The 18,513-nt window shown below is 46.5% G+C and overlaps 1 protein-coding gene across 2 annotated transcripts in view; it reads right to left on the minus strand.

The window, feature by feature from the left end:
* Nucleotides 1–18,090, minus strand: part of UBE2G1 (ubiquitin conjugating enzyme E2 G1) — a 101,156-nt gene extending 83,066 nt beyond the window's left edge. Inside the window, exon 1 of one of the 2 annotated variants that reach the window (XR_004179313.1) lies at nt 17,683–17,697. Coding sequence is in view for 1 of the 2 variants with exons in the window: in XM_003912123.3 (XP_003912172.1) it covers nt 17,683–17,728 (46 nt within the window). In the remaining variant the exon portion in view is untranslated. Of the gene's footprint in view, nt 1–17,682 lie in introns of both variants that reach the window. The other variant, XM_003912123.3, reaches the window with a different exon arrangement.
* Between the last annotated feature and the right edge of the window lie 423 nt (nt 18,091–18,513).

An 18,513-nucleotide genomic window follows, 5' to 3' on the forward strand; every position in this document is an offset into this window, starting at 1 on the left:
TCTTTAAGGATGGTTTAGAAATGGAAAAACGTTAACAAATTTGGCAATTACTTCGGATCACCTGCCATCATAACTGGCTGCTGCTTGTCATTCACACAACACCAGAACTTAAGACAAATGGAACTGATGTCATCTTGAACTCTTCATTTATTTTGACTGCAATTTCTTTGGAATGGAGGCATTGTTTTTAAGAAAAACATGTCATGTAGTTGTCTAAAAGTAAAACTTTTAACTGGCCAGGCGCGGTGGCTCACACCTGTTATCCCAGCACTTTGGGAGGCCAAGGCGGGCAGATTGCAAGGTCAGGAGATTGAGATCATCCTGGCTAACACAGTGAAACCCCGTCTCTACTAAAAATACAAAAAATTAGCCAGGCGTGGTGGCGGGCACCTGTAGTCCCAGCTACTCGGGAGGCTGAGGCAGGAGAATGGCGTGAACCCGGGAGTTGGAGCTTGCAGTGAGCCGAGATCGCGCCACTGCACTCCAGCCTGGGCAACAGAGCGAGGCTCCATCTCAAAAAAAAAAAAAAAAACAAAAACAAAACAAAAAACGTTTAACCTCAAATTAAACAAATAAATAAAAGGACACTGTAATATAACATCTTCACAATACCCAAAATGACTTTCAAAGGCCTGTTACTTATAGCATACCTCCAAAGTGGGAGAGGGGGCCCTCACCATCTTGCTCAGGCTGGTGTCAGAACTCCTGGAATCAAGCAATCCTCCTGCCTCGGCCTCCCAAAATGCTGGGATTACAGAAATTAAATCACTGCACCCAGCCCTTAAAACTTTTTCGGAATCTTCTTTCTTATACACAAATGAGCAAATTTCTATCTTACATATTATGGCTAATGTAATTAACTCAGAACATTGTCGGCCAGGCGCGGTGACTCACGCCTGTAATCCCAGCACTTTGGGAGGCCGACAAGGGTGGATCACCTGAGGTCAGGAGTTCGGGACGAGCATGGCCAACATGGTGGTGCGCCTGTAATCCCAGCTACTCGGGAGACTAAGGTAGGAGAATTGCTTGAACCTGGGAGGTGGAGGCTGCAGTAAAGCTGACAAGTGTGCCACTGCACTCCAGCCTGGGCAACAGAGCAAGACCCTGTCTCAAAACAAACAAACAAAAAAAGAACAGTGTCAGGGCAGTTAAAACAAGTATCACCTTGAACATTTCAAAATAAATAATAAAGAATTCAGAGAATGTCTGGCTCTGAACAGTGTCATTCTCCAAATTAAACTAATTGTAAAAATGTGCACCCAGCAACTTAGACATAATTATTTAGATTGTAAGTTATCTATTTAAATCACTCTTAGATAATACAGCTACATCATTTTCCTGATAATGATGTCTTTGCCATTCCTACAGAGAAAATGTTTGAATCTAGCTCATTTAAAAATAGTATGAGGCTGAGCGTGGTGGCTCACATCTGTAATCCCAGCACTTTAGGAGGCCGGATCACCTGAGGTCAGCAGTTCGAGACCAGCATAGCCAACATGGCAAAACCCCATCTCTACTAAAAACACAAAAAGTAGCCAGGTGTGGTGGCGTGCACCTGTAATCCCAGCTACTCAGGAGGCTGAGACAGGAGAACCGCCTCTGCCCAGGAGGCAGAGGTTGCAGTGAGCCTGGCCAACAGACGGAGATTATCTCATGGGGGTGGGGGAAAGAGTTAAAAATAAGAGAAACTGAATGCAGGGTATATAAGAGCTCTCTGTACTATTCTCACAATTCTTCTGTATATCTGAAACTCTTTTAAAAAGGTTTATTTAAAAACAAAAAGCCTATCACAGTCGTATTGCTTCCCCAACAGCCATAGCATATGACGTAGATGCCGAAGAGGGTAGCAGGCAACACAATACCCTCATCTGTGCCACTGCTGCACCTGCAAGAGTTAAATATAAACCAAACTGGATAACAACAATTTTGTTGTTTCCATTAGGCAAATGCTAAGGGCAGAAGAAGAGCAAAGATGCCATCCTAGGGCAGAGATGCAGAAATAACCAGAGAAGACAGCGAAAATACAGTCTTTTCCTGGGGGAACGATCACACCATAAATGTTCACAGCAGTCTGAAAATAAGAAATTATTCCGAGCTTTGTCAGTGACAAGTGAAAAAAAGAAAAAAGAATGAACAGAAAAAAGAAATTATCACAGCCTAAAGTACTAATGAGGATAATATAAACCTTACGCACTGCTAAATACAAAAAAAATAGGGAAATACAATCCTCTGTTTACCTAGGGTGAAAGAATATAAAGGAAGACCTCAGAATAACACTCCTCTCTCTATATAAACCTTAAATAAGTAATTTAGTTTTAGAGTCCTAAAGCACAAAAGATGACAAACAGACTCAAAATACCAGATGCGGCCATTACCAATAGTTATTAGTTCCCCTTCTAAAAGTTACAAAGACTTCAGAATTTAACAGACAGTGTGCAGTGGTATAAAATGCAGTGGTCTTGGCTGGGTGCGGTAGCTCACGCCTGTAATCCCAGCACTTTGAAAGGGCGAGGCGGGTGAGGTGAGGAGTTAAAGACCAGCCTGGCCAACATGGCGAAAACTCCGTCTTTTAAATATATTTGACTCACCCTCAAAAACAGTGATAAAATCAAAGGATCATATGACCCCACAGGCTCCCCAGGACCTAAGTAGAAAAGGGATCATCGTATCAACATTAATTTTTATATTCATTCGATGTGTAGATCTAACTTAAATATTGTTTTTCTAAGACAGGGTCTTGCTCTGTCAACCAGGCTAGAGGGCAGTGATGCACTCACGGCTCATGGCAGCCTCCAACTCCTGGGCTCAAGCGATCCTCCTGCCTAGAATCCCCAAGTGCCGGGATTACAGGCGTGAGCCACTGCACCCAGCCTAAACTTTGTTAAAGGACAAATTCGGAGATTAATGAAGTCTAGCTGTCTTGGTTCTGCTCCTGCAAATAAGTGAAACTTAGTTTTCTCTTTTGGAAAATATGGACAGTCAGCTGAGTAGGAAATTTAAGGCCACTACAGCAGAGGACCAGACAGGAACTTCAGAGACATGGGAGGAAAAGCCAAAAAGAAAACAATGTTAATTTTTGTAGTAATTTTTAAAATTATACAGTTAGAAAAGCTACAGTCATGATAGAGTTGTTCATTAAAGAAAATACTTTGGGGGCGGGCGTGGTGGCTGTATTACAGATAATACAGCTGTATCATTTTCCTGATAATGATGTTTTTGCTATTCCTACTGAGAAAATGTTTGAATCCCGCTCATTCAAAAATAGTATGAGGCTGGGTGCAGTGGCTCACGCCTGTAATCTCAGCACTTTAGGAGGCCGAGGCGGGCAGACTGCCTGAGCTCAGGAGTTCAAGACCAGCCTGGGAAACACGGTGAAACCCCATCTCTACTAAAATACAAAAATTAGCTAGGCGTGGTGGCGCGCGCCTGTAGTCCCAGCTACCCAGGAGGTTGAGGTAGAATTGCTCGAACCTGGGAGGCAGAGGTTGCGGTGAGCCAAGATCGTGCCACTGCACTCCAGCCTGGGTGACAGAGTGAGACTCCATCTCAAAAAAAAAAAAAAACTTTGACAGAAAAATAAGGACCTTGATGAGACACTGAAGGTGTCTCAACAAGTGTCACTTGCTGAAATTAAGTAAATGGAAAAGAAAAAAAAATGTAAGAAGGGGGAAGAATGCCTATAATATTGTGGTGAAGTATCTATATTGTATTATCAACTGATATAAACTAGTGTCAATCAACAAAACTCCATCTCAACATATATATTAAATTTTATACCCCATATAATTAATATATATAAATTAATATATAAAAATTTATATATATAAAAATTTAATGTATATATAATTTATTTTTTTTAGACGGAGTCTCGTTCTGTCACCAGGCTGGAGTGCAGTGGTGATCTTGGCTCACTACAACCTCCGACTCCCAGGTTCAAGTGATTCTCCTGCCTCAGCCTCCTGAGTAGCTGGGATTATAGGCATGTGCCACCACACCTGCCCAGCTAATTTTTGTATTTTTAGTACAGACATGGTTTCACCATGTTGGCCAGGATGGTCTCGATTTCCTGACCTCGTTATCCGTCCACTTCGGCCTCCCAAAGTGCTGGGATTACAGGCGTGAGCCACCGTGCCCAGCTCAATTGTTTGTTTGTTTTTTTTTTTGAGACACAGTCTCACTCTGTCGCCCAGGCTGGAGTGCAGCGGCGCAATCTTGGCTCACTGCAACCTTCACCTGCTGGGTTCAAGAAGTTCTCCTGCCTCAGCCTCCAAGTAGCTGGGACTACAGGTGCGCGCCACCATATCCAGCTAATTTTTTGTATTTTTAGTAGAGACAGGGTTTCACCATGCTGGCCAGGCTGGTCTCGGAACTCCTGACCTCGTGATCCGCCCACCTCGGCCTCCTGAAGTGCTAGGATTACAGGTGTGAGCCACTGCGCCCGGCCTTTTTTGTGTGTGTGTGAGTGAGACAGAGTCTCACTCAGTCACCCAGACTGGAGTGTAGTGGCGCGATCTCAGCTCACTGCAACCTCTGCCTCCTGGGTTCAAGAGATTCTCCCGCCTGGCCTCCCAAAGTGCTGGGATTACAGGTGTGAGTCACCACACCTGGCCTACCCCAGCATTTTTAAGGTCTTCCACAAACTTCAACCTTTCCAGATAGTTTTCCCACTAGTTCAGTTTATCATATACTCCAACTATACAACTTCTTTCAGCATAAACTTTGTCTTGCTTGTTCTTTTCCATCAGCCTTAAATATTTTCCTCTTTCTGCGTGTCAAATTTGACAGATCTTTTAAAGGTCAAGCAGAAGTGTCATGAACTCCTCCTCAAAGCCCTCCATGAACCAGACTGGTAGAAGCCAGCTTTTCTTGACTTCTTCTATAATGACAACCCTAAAGCAGCTGTATTATGGAACTTTTATTTTTCTACAGAATACAAGTTCCTGAAATGCCCAAACAGCATCCCGACAGCACACAAAACAGGCATCAAACTTGCGGATTTAAGAGACGGCATTAGATCTGCATAAATGAGCTTCACTCCACAGATCAAAGAACCCTCTGAAATTACATACCAAGTTTTGTATGTGCGCTTTTCTCAGGAGGCCTTTTAACTCTTACCAGATTCTCAAAGGAAACGAAGAACTCCCAAAATATTAATAAAAAAAAAACCACACTGGGAAGGAAAGGGCTCGAGTTTTATCAGAAAATAAAACTTTCTGCTAGCCAGCTCCATCAGCATTTAAGAAGGTGAGACTGGAGAAATTACCAATTTCTTTATTTACTTCAGATATTTGGCTGGGGCAAAGATTTGACACAATGGTTCATGTGTCTAATCCCAGGACTTTCAGAGGCCAAGGTGGGAGGACTGCTTGAACCCAGGACTTCAAGACCAGCCTGGGCAACATAGCAAAACCCCATCTCTACCAAAAAAAAAATTTTTTTTAATTTGCTGAGCATGGTGGTGCGTGCCTGTGGTCCCAGCTACTCAGGCAGATAAGGTGGGAGGATCACTTGGTTCTGGGAGATTGAGGCTGCAGTGGGCCATCATCACATCCTTGCACTCCAGCCTGGGTGACAGAGCAAGACTTTATCAAAAGGAAAAATTAGCCAGGTGTGGCGGTGCATGCGTATAGTCCCAGCTATAGGGAGGGAGGTAGGGGGATTGCTTGAGCCAAGGAAGTGGAGGCCGCAGTGGGCCTTGATGGTGCCACTGCATTCTAGTCTGGACAACAGAGTAAGACCCTGTCTCAAAACAAAACAAAGATTTGCTGTGATTTGCCTCACAAGCAGCTGGGACTACAGGCATGTGCAACCACGACCAGCTAATTTTTGTATTTTTAGTAGAAACAGGGTTTCACCATGCTGGCCATGGCTTGTCTCAAACTCCTGACCTCAGGTGATCCACCTGCCTCAGCCTCCCAAAGTGCTGGGATTACAGGCATGAATCACTACGCCAGGCCTGCCAGACTATTTTCTTAGAAATTCATTTACTGGCTGGGAGCAAGTGGCTCAAGCCTATAATCTTAGCACTTTGGGAGGCCAGGGGTGGGTGTTATCACCTGAGGTCATGAGTTTGAGACTAGCCGTGGCCAGCATGGTGAAACTCCATCTCTACTAAAAATAGAAAAATTAGCCAGTTGTGGTGGCGCATGCCTGTAGTCCCAGCTACTTCTGAGGCTGAGGCGGGAGAATCGCTTGAACCCAGGAGGGGGAGGTTGCAGTGGGCCGAGATCGCGCCACTGCACTCCAGCCTGGGCAACAAGAGTTAAAAAAAAAAAAAATTAATTTACTACTGGCTGCTCTGCCTATGGAGTAGTCATTCTTTTTTGTTTTTTTTTTCCTGAGACGGAATTTCTTGTTCCCCAGGCTGGAGTGCAGTGGCATGGTGTTGGCTCACTGCAACCTCCGCCTCGCGGGTGCAAGCGATTCTCCTGCCTCAGCCTCCTGAGTAGCTGGGATTACAGGCATGCACCACCATGCCCAGCTAATTTTGTATTTTTAGTAGAGAGGGGGTTTCTCCAAGTTGGTCAGGCTGGTCAGGCGAGAGCCACCGCACCCAGCAGAGTAGCCATTCTTTATTCCTTTTACTTTCTTAATAAACTTGTTTCACTTAAAAAAATAAAATAAAAAAGGCCAGGCATGGTGGCTCATGCCTGTAATCCCAGCACTTTGGGAGGCTGAGGCGGGTGGATCACCTGAGGTCGAGAGTTCAAGACCAGCCTGACCAACATGGAGAAACCCCGTCTCTACTAAAAATACAAAATTAGCCAGGCGTGGTGGCACACATCTGTAACCCCAGCTACTCGGGAGGTTGAGGCAGGAGAATCCCTTGAACCCAGGAGGTGGAGGTTGCAGTGAGCCGAGGTCATGCCACTGCACTCCAGCATGGACAAGAAGAGCGAAACTCTGTCTCGAGAAAAAAAAAAAAGGATATAACCTAACGCTATTAAGAGAACTGAAATGTTGATTCTGCTGTATACAAACATAGTCTTTTTCCTATGAAGCCTTACCTCATCTCTCTGTACTCCCCCCATAATTAAACACTTCTCCTTCAATGCCACTTTCTGTTCCTTGTACAGATACATATATGTACTGCATTAAAACTTTGCGGCCAGGCGCAGTGGCTCACGCCTGTAATCTCAGCACTTTGGAAGGCCGAGGTGGGCAGATGGCCTGAGGTCAGGAGTTCAAGACCAGCCTGAACAACATGGTTAAACCCCTTCTCTACTAAAAAATACAAAAAATTAGCTGTGCATGGTGGCACACGCCTGTAATCCCAGCTACTCAGGAGGCTGAGGCGGGAGAATCGCTTGAACCCAGGAGGTGAAGGTTGCAGTAAGCCGAGATGGCGCCACTGCACTTCAGCCTGGGCAACAAGAGCGAAACTCTGTCTCAAAAAACAGTTAAATAAATAAATAAATAAAAATAAAAATCTTTTCTTACATAGTGCTACTCAATGTAGCACCTCAAGGTTGGGATATCACATCAATTACCTTTGTGTTCCCATAGCATCTCAATACAATGGCATATAAGGGCTCAATAAATAAACTTTTATGCTGATGCTTTATTCCATTTTGCAAGCAACCACACAAGTTTAAATGAAGACTGCTATTTAAAATTAAGATGGTGGCTGTGCATGGCAGCTCACGCCTGTAATCCCAGCACTTTGGGAGGCCAAGCCAAGAGGATCGCCTGAGCCCAGGAGTTCAAGAGCAGCCTGAGCAACACAGCAAGACTTTGATCTCAAAAATAAATTAAGTAATAAATAATAAAAAAAATTAAGATAGAATTTCTGTCTTAAACTACAGGTTTCTCTACTTCAACTTCCTGTTCCTTGAACGTGTTAATAGAGCAACTATGTAGTTGTGTTTGTAACTACAAATATTAAGTTCTTTATTTGAAAAAGGATGGATAATAATGCACGGTTACAGGTGACTTTTTTAAAAAACTTTTTATTCTGAAATACAGTCCCATAGGACAAGGGGGAAATGTACAGAAAGGTTTCCTGTAACCTTTACCCTGTTCCTCCCAAATGTTAACATCCTGTATAAGTCTAGCACAATATCAAACCCAAGAAATTGACAGTGGTACAATCCATATACTTTATAGTCCCCCCACCAGTCTGAAAATATTAAATGGAAAATAACAGAAATAAACAATTCCTAAGTTTTAAATTTTGTGTTATTCTGAGTAGCATGATGAAATCTCACACTGTCCCTCCTGCCTATGACTTCGCAGTGCTTGGGTTCAAGTAACCCTTGTTTTACTTAATAATGGCCCCAAAGTGCAAGAGTAGTGATGCCGGCATATTGTCATCATTGCTCTGTTTTATTATCGTTGTTGTTAATCTTACCATGACTAACATAAATTAAACCCCATTACAGGTATGCGATCATAGAATACCTGTCATAGGAAAAAGCACAAGGTTCAGGACTATCTGTAGTTTCAGGCATCCACTGGAGGTCTTGGAAAGTATCCCATGCAGATAAGGGAGGACTGTTGTATTCAGATGTCATCACTGTGTGTGTGTGTGTGTGTGTGTGTGTGTGTGTGTGTGTGTGTAGCTCTATGCAGTTTTATCACATTTGCAGATGTGTGTAATCACTATCAAGATACAAAACTCTTCATCACTACAAAGATCCCTCATGTTGCTGTATACCACATATCTCTCATGTCCCTAAATCCCTGAACACTATTATCCATCACTATAATTTTGTCATTTCAAGAATTTTATACAAAGGTGCCAAGACCACCCAATAGAGAAGGACAATCTAGTCTCTTAACAAATGGTGGTGGGAAAAGTTGTGGATATCCACAAGCAAAATAGTGAAGTTGGACGTTTATCTTGCACTTTACATAAAAATTAACTTGGCCAGGTGCGGTGGCTCACACCTGTAATCCCAGCACTTTGGGAGGCCGAGGTGGGCAGATCACAAGGTCAGGAGTTCGAGGCCATCCTGGCGAACATGGTGAAACTCCGTCTCTACTAAAAATACAAAAATTATCTGGGCGTGGTGGCACGCGCCTGTAGTCCCAACTACTCAGGAGGCTGAGGCAGAACTGCTTGAACCTGGGAGGTGGAGGCTGCAGTGAGCCAAGATCGCGCCACTGCACTCCAGCCTGGGCAACAGAGCGAGACTCTGCCTCAAAAAAAAAACAAAAAAAAGACCTAAATATAAAACCTAAAACTGTAACTCCCAGAAGAAAACGTAAGAGAAGAGCTTCATAACACTGCACTTAGCAGTGATTTCTTGGATATAATACTAAAAGCACAGGCAACAATAGCAAATAGACAAACTAGACTACACCAAACTTAAAACGGTCGTGCATCACGGGATACGATCGACAGAGTGAAAAGGCAACCTACCAAACGGGAGTAAATATTTGCAGATCATGTCTCTATTGGGGTTAATAGCTAAAATAATACCCAAAAAGAAATACCCAAAAAGAACCCCTACCGCTCTGCAAAGAAAAAGCCAAATAACCTGACTGTTTAAATGGCAAGACTTTAAATAGACGTTTCTCCAAAAATGACAAACAAATGGCCAAAAGCATGTAAAAAGATGCACCACTTTGTAACCATCGGAGGAATGTAAATCAAAACCACAGTGAGGGCCAGGTGTGGTGGCTCACACCTGTAATCCCAGCAGTCTGGGAGGCAGAGGCAGGCAGATGGCTTCAACTCTGGAGTTCGAAACCAGCCTGGATAACATGGTTGAAATTCCATCTCTACAAAACAAAATACAAAAATTAGCCTGGTGTAGTGGCATGTGCCTATAGTCCCAGCTACTCAGGAGTCTAAAGTGGGAGGACTGCTGGAGCCCAGGAGTTCGAGGCTGCAGTGAGCTGAGATCGCAGCACTGCACTCCAGCCTGGGCAACAGAGTAAGACCCTGTTTCACGAAAACCAAAAAACAAAACAAAAACCACACAATGAGATTTCATCTTACACCTATTTGGATGACTTTTATCAAAAAAAATAAATAAGTGTTGGCAAAGATGTGGAAAAATTGGAACCTTACTTTTACCTACTGATGGGATTGTAAAATGGTGCAAGGCCTATGAAAAAGTTTGGAAATTCCTCAAAAAATTAAAGATAGAACTACCCAAGTAGGTTCATCATTTGTAACATTCTGCTGTGTGATGTTGACAATGAGGGAAGCTATGCTTGAGTGGGGGCAGGAGGTATTTGGGAAATCTCTGTACCTTCTAACTCAATCTCACTGAGAACCTGAAGCTGTTCTAAAGAATAGGCCGGGCGCGGTGGCTCACGCCTGTAATCCCAGCTACTTGGGAGGCTGAGGCAGGAGAATCACTTGAACCCAGGAGACAGAGGCTGCAGTGAGCCAAGGTCCCGCCACTGTACTCCAGCCTGGGCAACAAGAGCAGAACTCCATCTCAAAAAAAAACAAAAAAAATAGGCTAGATCCGGTGGCCTACGCCTGTGATCCCAGCACTTTGGGAGGCTGAGGCGGGTGGATCACCTGAGGTCAGGAGTTCAAGCCAGCCTGACCAACATGGAGAAACCCTGTCTCTACTAAAAATACAAAATTAGCCAGGTGTCGTGGCCCATGCCTATAACCCCAGCTACTCGGGAGGCTGCAGTGGGAGAATCGCTTGAACCCGGGAGGCAAGAGGTTGCGGTGAGCCATGATTTCGCCACTGCACTTCAGCCTGGGCAACAAGAGCAAAACTCCATATCAAAAAAAAAAAAAAAAAAGAAAAGAGGAAAAAGAACTCTTTGCCTAGCATTACTCTGTCTTAACATAGAAACCCTAGAAAATATATACCTTACATAAGAATATGATAATGTAATTAAAATGCATGTACATTCAAAAGCAAAGGAAAACAGTGTCTCCTGACATAAAGAACGTTTCTTACAAATTCCAATTTGATAAACTTACTTAAAAGCAATATTGCTTTACAAGATTAAAGCAAACAACAAACAGCTGCCAGGTAAAAATTTAAATTCTTTGTTTATATTTTTAACATATCCCTAGCCAACAGAAGAGTAGATAAGAAAAGCTAAAGGAAAAAAAGCAAAGATACAGCAGTAGCAGTTTTTCTAAGTCACTGGACATGGGTATAAAGGTTAAATAAAAGGTAAAATAAAATTTTTCCCCTTATAAAAATTAACTTGTTGCAAGTCTAGAACATAACTTCATAAAAAGAGGTATACATCTCTACAGCAACAGCAATACATTAGAGTATTTATTCCAGAAGTTTCTCTGAGGGCCAGAATCTATCAATGGAACAGCACTGATAAAAACTTCTGATTAGACCGGGCACGGTGGCTCACGCCTGTAATCCCAACACTTTGGGAGGCTGAGGAGGGCAGAGGAGATTGAGACCATCCTGGCCAACATGGTGAAACTCCGTCTCTACTAAAAATACAAAAATAATCCAGGGGTGGTGGCGTGCGCCTGTAGTCCCAGCTACTCAGAGGCTGAGGCAGTAGAATCACTTGAACCCAGGAGGCAGAGGCTGCAGTGAGCCAAGATCTCGCCACTACACTCCAGCCTGGGCGACAGAACGAGACTCCATCTCAAAAAAAAAACTTCTGATTAACTCAAATTAGCCCAATACTATCTTGCGCTAAGGGGAAAGAGTTTAGAATGTTCTATTGTAACATTTAAATATCTTATTTCCTGGAACTACATTTTATTCTTTATCATTTATCTGTTTATAATAATCATGTTCATTACCAGAATTCGGAGAATGTTTGCTTTTTGTGATTTGTACTTTTCTGTACCTGAAATGCTGTTAACCATATAAACCTACACTGTGTTTACCTTGCCAGAGTGTTTCCATAAGCCCACACTTCCTTCTCTGAAAAGTTATTTCCTACAAACCAATGAAAGGTAACATTAGACGTACCCTTAGAAGTCATCTAAATTCTAACAAAAATTTAAATCTAAAAAAAATTTCAATAATTAAGAAATGCCAAATTATTTATCCTAAATCAAACTGATCTCATTAAAAGAGTGCTTAATAAATACTTTTCTTGCTTAAAGCAAAGGAATGCCCACACTACAGTTTACCATAATTTGGCATACCCTCCCACCAACAAAAAAATTGTACTAAAGTACCCAAAGCCGAAAGAGGCAAGGATTGAAACTCATCTTGACAGTGCAATCAGACATTCTTCACCTGAGAAAAGGAAGTCAAAAGGCAACAATAGGGGACAGGGCGAGGTGGCTCAGGCCTGTAATTCCAGCACTGTGGGAGGCTGAGGCAGGCGGATCACAAGGTCAGGAGATAGAGACCATCCTGGCTAACACAGTGAAACCCCGTCTCTACTAAAAATGCAAAAAATTAGCCGGGCACGGTGGTGGGCGCCTGTAGTCCCAGCTACTGGGGAGGCTGAGGCAGGAGAATGGCGTGAACCCGGGAGGCGGAGCTTGCAGTGAGCCGAGATTGCGTCACTGCACTCCAGTCTGGGAGACACAGGGAGACTCCCTCTCAAAAAAAAAGAAAAAAAAAGGCAACAATGATAGTCACTGGATTATCAGATTTTACACCCTAGATCTACTCTATTAAATAATGATCAATGCACCTAATTTGACAACTATATGTGAAAGTATCACAAAATACAATGTGTATTAACAAACTATATAATAAAACTGGCCCGACACAGTGGCTCACGCCTGTAATCCCAGCACTTTGGGAGGTTGAGACGGGTGGATCACCTGAGATTAGGAGTTCGAGACCAGCCTCACCAACATGGAAAAACCCCGTCTCTACTAAAAATACAAAACTGACCGGGCGTGGTGGCACAAGCCTGTAATCCCAGCTAATCGGGAGGCTGAGGAAGGAGAATCGCTTGAACCTGGCGAGGCAGCGGTTGTGGTGAGCCTAGCTCATACCATTGCACGCCAGCTTGGGCAACAAGAGTGAAGCTCTGTCTCAAAAAAAATACACATATGCAATAGAGGGGCCGGGCGCAGTGTCTCACACCTGTAATCCCACCACTTTGTAAGGCCAAGGTGGGCAGATCACCTGAGGTCAGCAGTTCAAGACCAGCCTGGCCAACATGGCAAAAACCCCATCTCTACTAAAAATACAAAAAATTAGCTGGGCATCGTGGCGCACACCTGTAATCCCAGCTACTTGGGAGGCTGAGGCACAAGAATCGCTTGAACCCAGGAAGCGGAGGTTGCAATTAGCCGAGATCGTGCCACTGCACTCTAGCCTAGGCGACAGAGCAAGACTGTCTCAAAAAAAAAAAAAAAAAAAAAAAGACATTTGTCAGTGATGTGTTGCTTCCATGAAAAGAACCTGTGGTCAGGGTGAAAAGACTATGCATTTTTGTACTCTTTGCATTTTTAACCAATGCTTATAATACCTTTTCAAAAGATAAAATGTTTTAAAAGTATCTCTAGTGCTGAGGGATTTCTTAGTGTTTAACATAAGGCACTGCAAAACTTGAATTGCCACGGCTGAATTTGCAAAGGAGTAAGTCATAGTCTAATAATATCCATAGAGAAATACACAACCTATCTGATTTCATGAATATGTTAGGTGTCTTTATTTGCTTAACAATTAGCCATAATGGTCTTTTCTGAAACATTTTAACTCAGTAATCTTCAACCTGGGATGATTTTGTCCCTCAGGAGACATTTGGCAATAGAGACATTTATGGTTGTCACAACTAAGGGAGGATGCTACTGGCATCTAGTGGGTGAAGGCCACGTATGCTGCTCAACATTCTGTAACGCACAGAACAGGCCCCACAACGAGACTCAACCCAAAATGTCAGTGGCGCCAAAACTGAGGAACTCCACAACCCAAGGAACCATTGTGTTCAATTCTCAAAGTAACCAGGTTCTTCATTAAGTTATCAACAAAACATACCCCATATATTCTCCCAAGTAATTAATTTAAATCCTTAAGGATTGACAGACTAGAGGTTCAATAAATGTAGCCACTCATACAAAAATTAGCCTGGCGTGGTAGTACACACCTGTAATCTCAGTTACTGGGGGCGGGTGGGGGTGGGGAGGAGCAGGGGATGGGGCAGGAGAATCGCTTGAACCTGGGAGGTGGAGGTTGCAGTGAACCGAGATTATGTCACTGCACTCCAACCTCCGTGAAAGGTGGTGGTGGCTCACACTTGTAATCCCAGCACTTTGGGAGGCCGAGGTGGGTGAATCACCTTAAGTCAGGAGTTCGAGACCAGCCTGGCCAACATGGTGAAACCCCGTCTCTACTAAAAATACAAAACTTGGCCAGGCACAGTGGCAGGTGCCTGTAATCCCAGCAACTGGGAGGCTGAGGCAGGAGAATCACTTGAACTTGGAGGCAGAAGTTGTCCTGAGCCAAGATCTCGCCACTGCACTCCAGTTTGGGCAACAAAGTAAAAACTCTGTCTCAAAAATAAAATAAAACAGGCTTTTATTTCACACTCTGTGTAGTTATCAAATCTTTCCGATAAATTTTATATGTTTACATTTCAATTAAAGTTCATTTGCCTTGCCCTACTACTTTGTACATTTCGAGCATGTTAATTCACATGCTTCAAACTTTTCAAAACATATTAAAAACAATCCCATTGTTTCTCATCAAGAAGGCAGGAAAACTTAAATCTGCAGCTAAGTAACTTTACAATGAGGCCTGAAAAAATACAAATTAAATTGCTCTCTCCTCTATCTTAAAGTGTATTTTAGTATGCCCCATCAGAAAGTCAATCATTAATAAAGAGCTTTGGAGGCCGGGCGCGGTGGCTCAAGCCTGTAATCCCAGCACTTTGGGAGGCCGAGACGGGCGGATCACGAGGTCAGGAGATCGAGACCATCCTTGCTAACCCGGTGAAACCCCGTCTCTACTAAAAAATACAAAAAAAAACTAGCCGGGCGAGCTGGCGGGCGCCTGTAGTCCCAGCTGCTCGGGAGGCTGAGGCAGGAGAATGGCGTGAACCCGGGAGGCGGAGCTTGCAGTGAGCTGAGATCCGGCCACTGCACTCCAGCCTGGGCGACAGAGCAAGACTCCGTCTCAAAAAAAAAATAAAATAAAATAAAGAGCTTTGGGACGTTTTATTAATATTTGCATATACATTGTCAAAAAAAAAAAAGGGCAGAATGGAACCAAGTGACCATCAAAATCTAGAGTTGGTTCAAAAACGGATAGGAAATCGTTTTGACACATTGCTGCTGCTGACACTGTTATGTCTTATTTTACTTTCTTAGTAATGCATAACTTCTAAAAACCTTTTAAATGTTTATCTTTTCCATTATGTAAGAATTCAATGTTTTAATACCTAGTACCTCAAGTTGTTTAACAATTCACCACATAAAACTTATTCTGATTAAAGAATTGGGGAAATCTTAATTCCCTCCTCCAAACAAAAAAGTATACAGAAAAGTTGTTTATAAATGTCAAGATGCAGATGGGCGCGGTGCTCACGCCTGTAATCCCAACACTTTGGGAGGCCCAGGCGGGCGATCCCCAGGTCCGGAGTTGGAGAGCAGCCTGGCCAGCATGGTAAAAACCCGCCTCTACCAAAAATACAAAAAATTAGCCGGGCGTGGTGGTGCGCGCCTGTAATCCCAGCTACTCGGGAGGCTGAGGCAGGAGAATCACTTGAACCCAGGAGGCGGAGGTTGCAGTGAGCCGAGATGACGCCACTGCACTCCAGCCTAGGTGACAGAGTGAGACTCTGCCTCAAAATAAAAAAAAAAAGATGCAATAAAGTTCTTTTTTTTTTTGAGACAGAGTCTCGCTCTGTCGCCCAGGCTGGAGTGCAGTGGCGCGATCTCGGCTCACTGCAAACTCCACCTCCGGGGTTCACGCCATTCTCCTGCCTCAGCCTCCCCAGTAGCTGGGACTACAGGCGCCCACCACTACGCCCGGCTAATTTTTTGTATTTTTAGTAGAGACGGGGTTTCACTGTGTTAGCCAGGATGATCTCAATCTCCTGACCTTGTGATCCGCCCGCCTCGGCCTCCCAAAGTGCTGTGATTACAGGCATGAGCCACCGCGCCGGCCCTTCTTTTTTTTTTTTGAAGAGTCTCGCTCTGTTGCCCAGGCTGGAATGCAATGGGGTGATCTCAACTCACTGCAGCGATGCCTCCCGGGTTCAAGCAATTCTCCTGCCTCAGCCTCCCAAGTAGCTGGGATTACAGGCGCCCTCCACCACGCCCGAATAATTTTTTGTATTTTTAGTAGTGACGGGTGTTTCGCCACATTAGCCAGGCTGGCCTTGAACTCCTGTCTTCAGGTGATCTGCCCGCCTCAGCTTCCCGAAGTGCTGGAATTACAAGAGTAAGCCACAGCGCCTGGCCTCAGTGCTTTTCCAGTACATAATTTTGATGAGTATCCTGTAGTATCATTAGAACTTCTCCATTCACTGGAAGCGAACTCCCCCGAGCATCTAGAACTTTAATACTTGTCCAAACCTGCTTGCTCATGGTCTAATAATAAACCCAATTATACTATCTGTAAGAACCCCTGACAACCTTTTCCTTAAGAAGCTATAAAGGTGATTTAACGAACACCTCAAACTCTTAGTAAATGTATTTCAAAGACAGATTTCATCACTCCAGTCTTTGGCTTCTGCTGAGGGCTGGAGGCTACTGGTTGTAGAGTGGGTAGGGGGAAGATCGCTTGAACTGAGAATGACACACGCCGGGCGTTGTACAGCAGGGGTAACTGCTGGTTCATTTCTCTTTAAATCTGGCAGCACGTGGGGCTGCATTGTGAAGCCACCAACCCGCCTCCCCCCTTCCACTCCGCACACGGACGTCTCCAGTGCGCATGCTCTGCGCGCACAGTCCTAGCAGAGTAGGAGCCAACCCCCTAAAAAGTCAACCTGGAAGCCGCAAACGGCCGGAGGCCGGGACAATGGGGGAGGGGGGCCGCAGGCTCCTCAGACAGGCCGACCCGGCCGCCGCCCCGGGCCAGAGTCTGCGGGCGCAGCTCCGGGGTTTGCGGGCCTGCGCAGGAGCCGGAATCGCGGCGAGCACAAAGCCCGGAGCCGGCCAGCGAGCGGCTCTCCCCGCGGCCCGCTCCTACCCTCCCCCAGCCGGGCGGCGCAGCCGGAGCCCGTGCCAGGCGGAGGCAGGCGAGGCGGCGTTCCGCACCCCGCCAGGGTCTCCGGCACCCGCGCGCCCGCGTGGAGGCCGCCGAGGCCGGCGCTTTTGTTGTCGGCCCCAACTCCGCGGACCCAGCGCCGCCCGGGGAGAAGTTTTGTGCGCCTCACCTATCCCGCCAGGGCAGGTCCCTTCCGCCCGCCCTTGCCCCCCGCGGCTCAGACACCGAGCCTGGGACTCGCAGCCACGCTGGGCCCGGACGCTCCAGCCGGCCCCGAAGGTCCGGCGACCCCGGCAGCACCTGAGCCCGGGACCCGCCCCTCCAGGCTGGCGGCCCCGGCCTGGGGTTCCGCACACAGCCCCTCCCCCGCAACGTCCTACAGAACGGTGGGGGAGGGGGGCCGCCTCCTCTCCGATCCCCCGGGCGCCAGGCCCGGTCCCCGGCCCGGAGCTGGGTCGCGTCCCCGCCCCCAATGCCCTCCGAGAGCCAGGCGAGAACGGCTGGGCCCGGCCGGGACCGGAGCCTCGAGGTACCCACCCTCGCAGGCCCGGACCCCTTCGGCCGTGCGGCCGCTGGCCCGGGAGGAGGAGAAGAGGGACCGAGCAGCGGCTGTCTGCGATCGCGGCCGAGCCCGGCGCCCCGCCGCCCGCCTGCTCACCTGCCAGCTGTCTTCGCAGTAGCAGTGCCGACTGCAGCTCCGTCATCCTCCCCGCCGAGGGCCCGGGCTGGCGCCGGGGCTTCCGAAGGGCTGGGGACAGGCTCTGGGGGCGGCTGGAGCGGGGTGTGCCGAGGAACCCGGGCCCCGCGACCGGAGCGCCGGAGCCGAGGGAGGCCGGGCTGAGGCGGCGGGAGCGGCGCCTCGCTGCCGGTGCGAGTCCGCTCGCTTCAGCTCTTTTCACAGCGACTCACGCCCGGAAGGGGAGGGTGCCCGGGCTGCCGCGGCGCGCACTGGGACTTCGCTCGCCCGCTTCCCTCCTTCAACCCGCCCGTCGGCCCCACCGGTGCCTTCCCCCGCCACTGCCTCACTGCGCGCAGGGCCGCTCGGCGCAGGCGCGCTGAGACAGCCGACTTGGGAAGCGTCCCGCCCGCTAGCCCGACCCCTCGGCCTCCCGCCCCGCCCCCGGCGGCGGAACCCCGCCCCCTGAGCGCAGTTGTCCCTGTCGTCGCCATTTTGGGAAGGTCGACGCCCGGCTGCCAGCCCAAGTCTCCGCTGGTAGACGCCCCGCGGACGCCATGACAAAGAGGTCGCGGAGGGTCAAATACAGCATCTGGATTGAAGTAATGGATATGGGAGCGAAGGGGCCAAAAGAAGTGGTAGATGTCTTGTCGTTGGCGAGCGCCCAAAAGCCATCTAACACTGCCACATGGTGTGCGAATTAGGAATTGTTAGAAAGCCGAAGTTAGTACTGGTGTGCCCCATTTTAACCAAACACCAAAATAGAGGCAATATATGCTGATAATTCTCTTTACATGAAGAGTGCACAAAAAG

This window comes from Papio anubis, chromosome 17, assembly GCF_008728515.1.
Source record: "Papio anubis isolate 15944 chromosome 17, Panubis1.0, whole genome shotgun sequence".
NCBI classification, from domain to species: domain Eukaryota; kingdom Metazoa; phylum Chordata; class Mammalia; order Primates; family Cercopithecidae; genus Papio; species Papio anubis.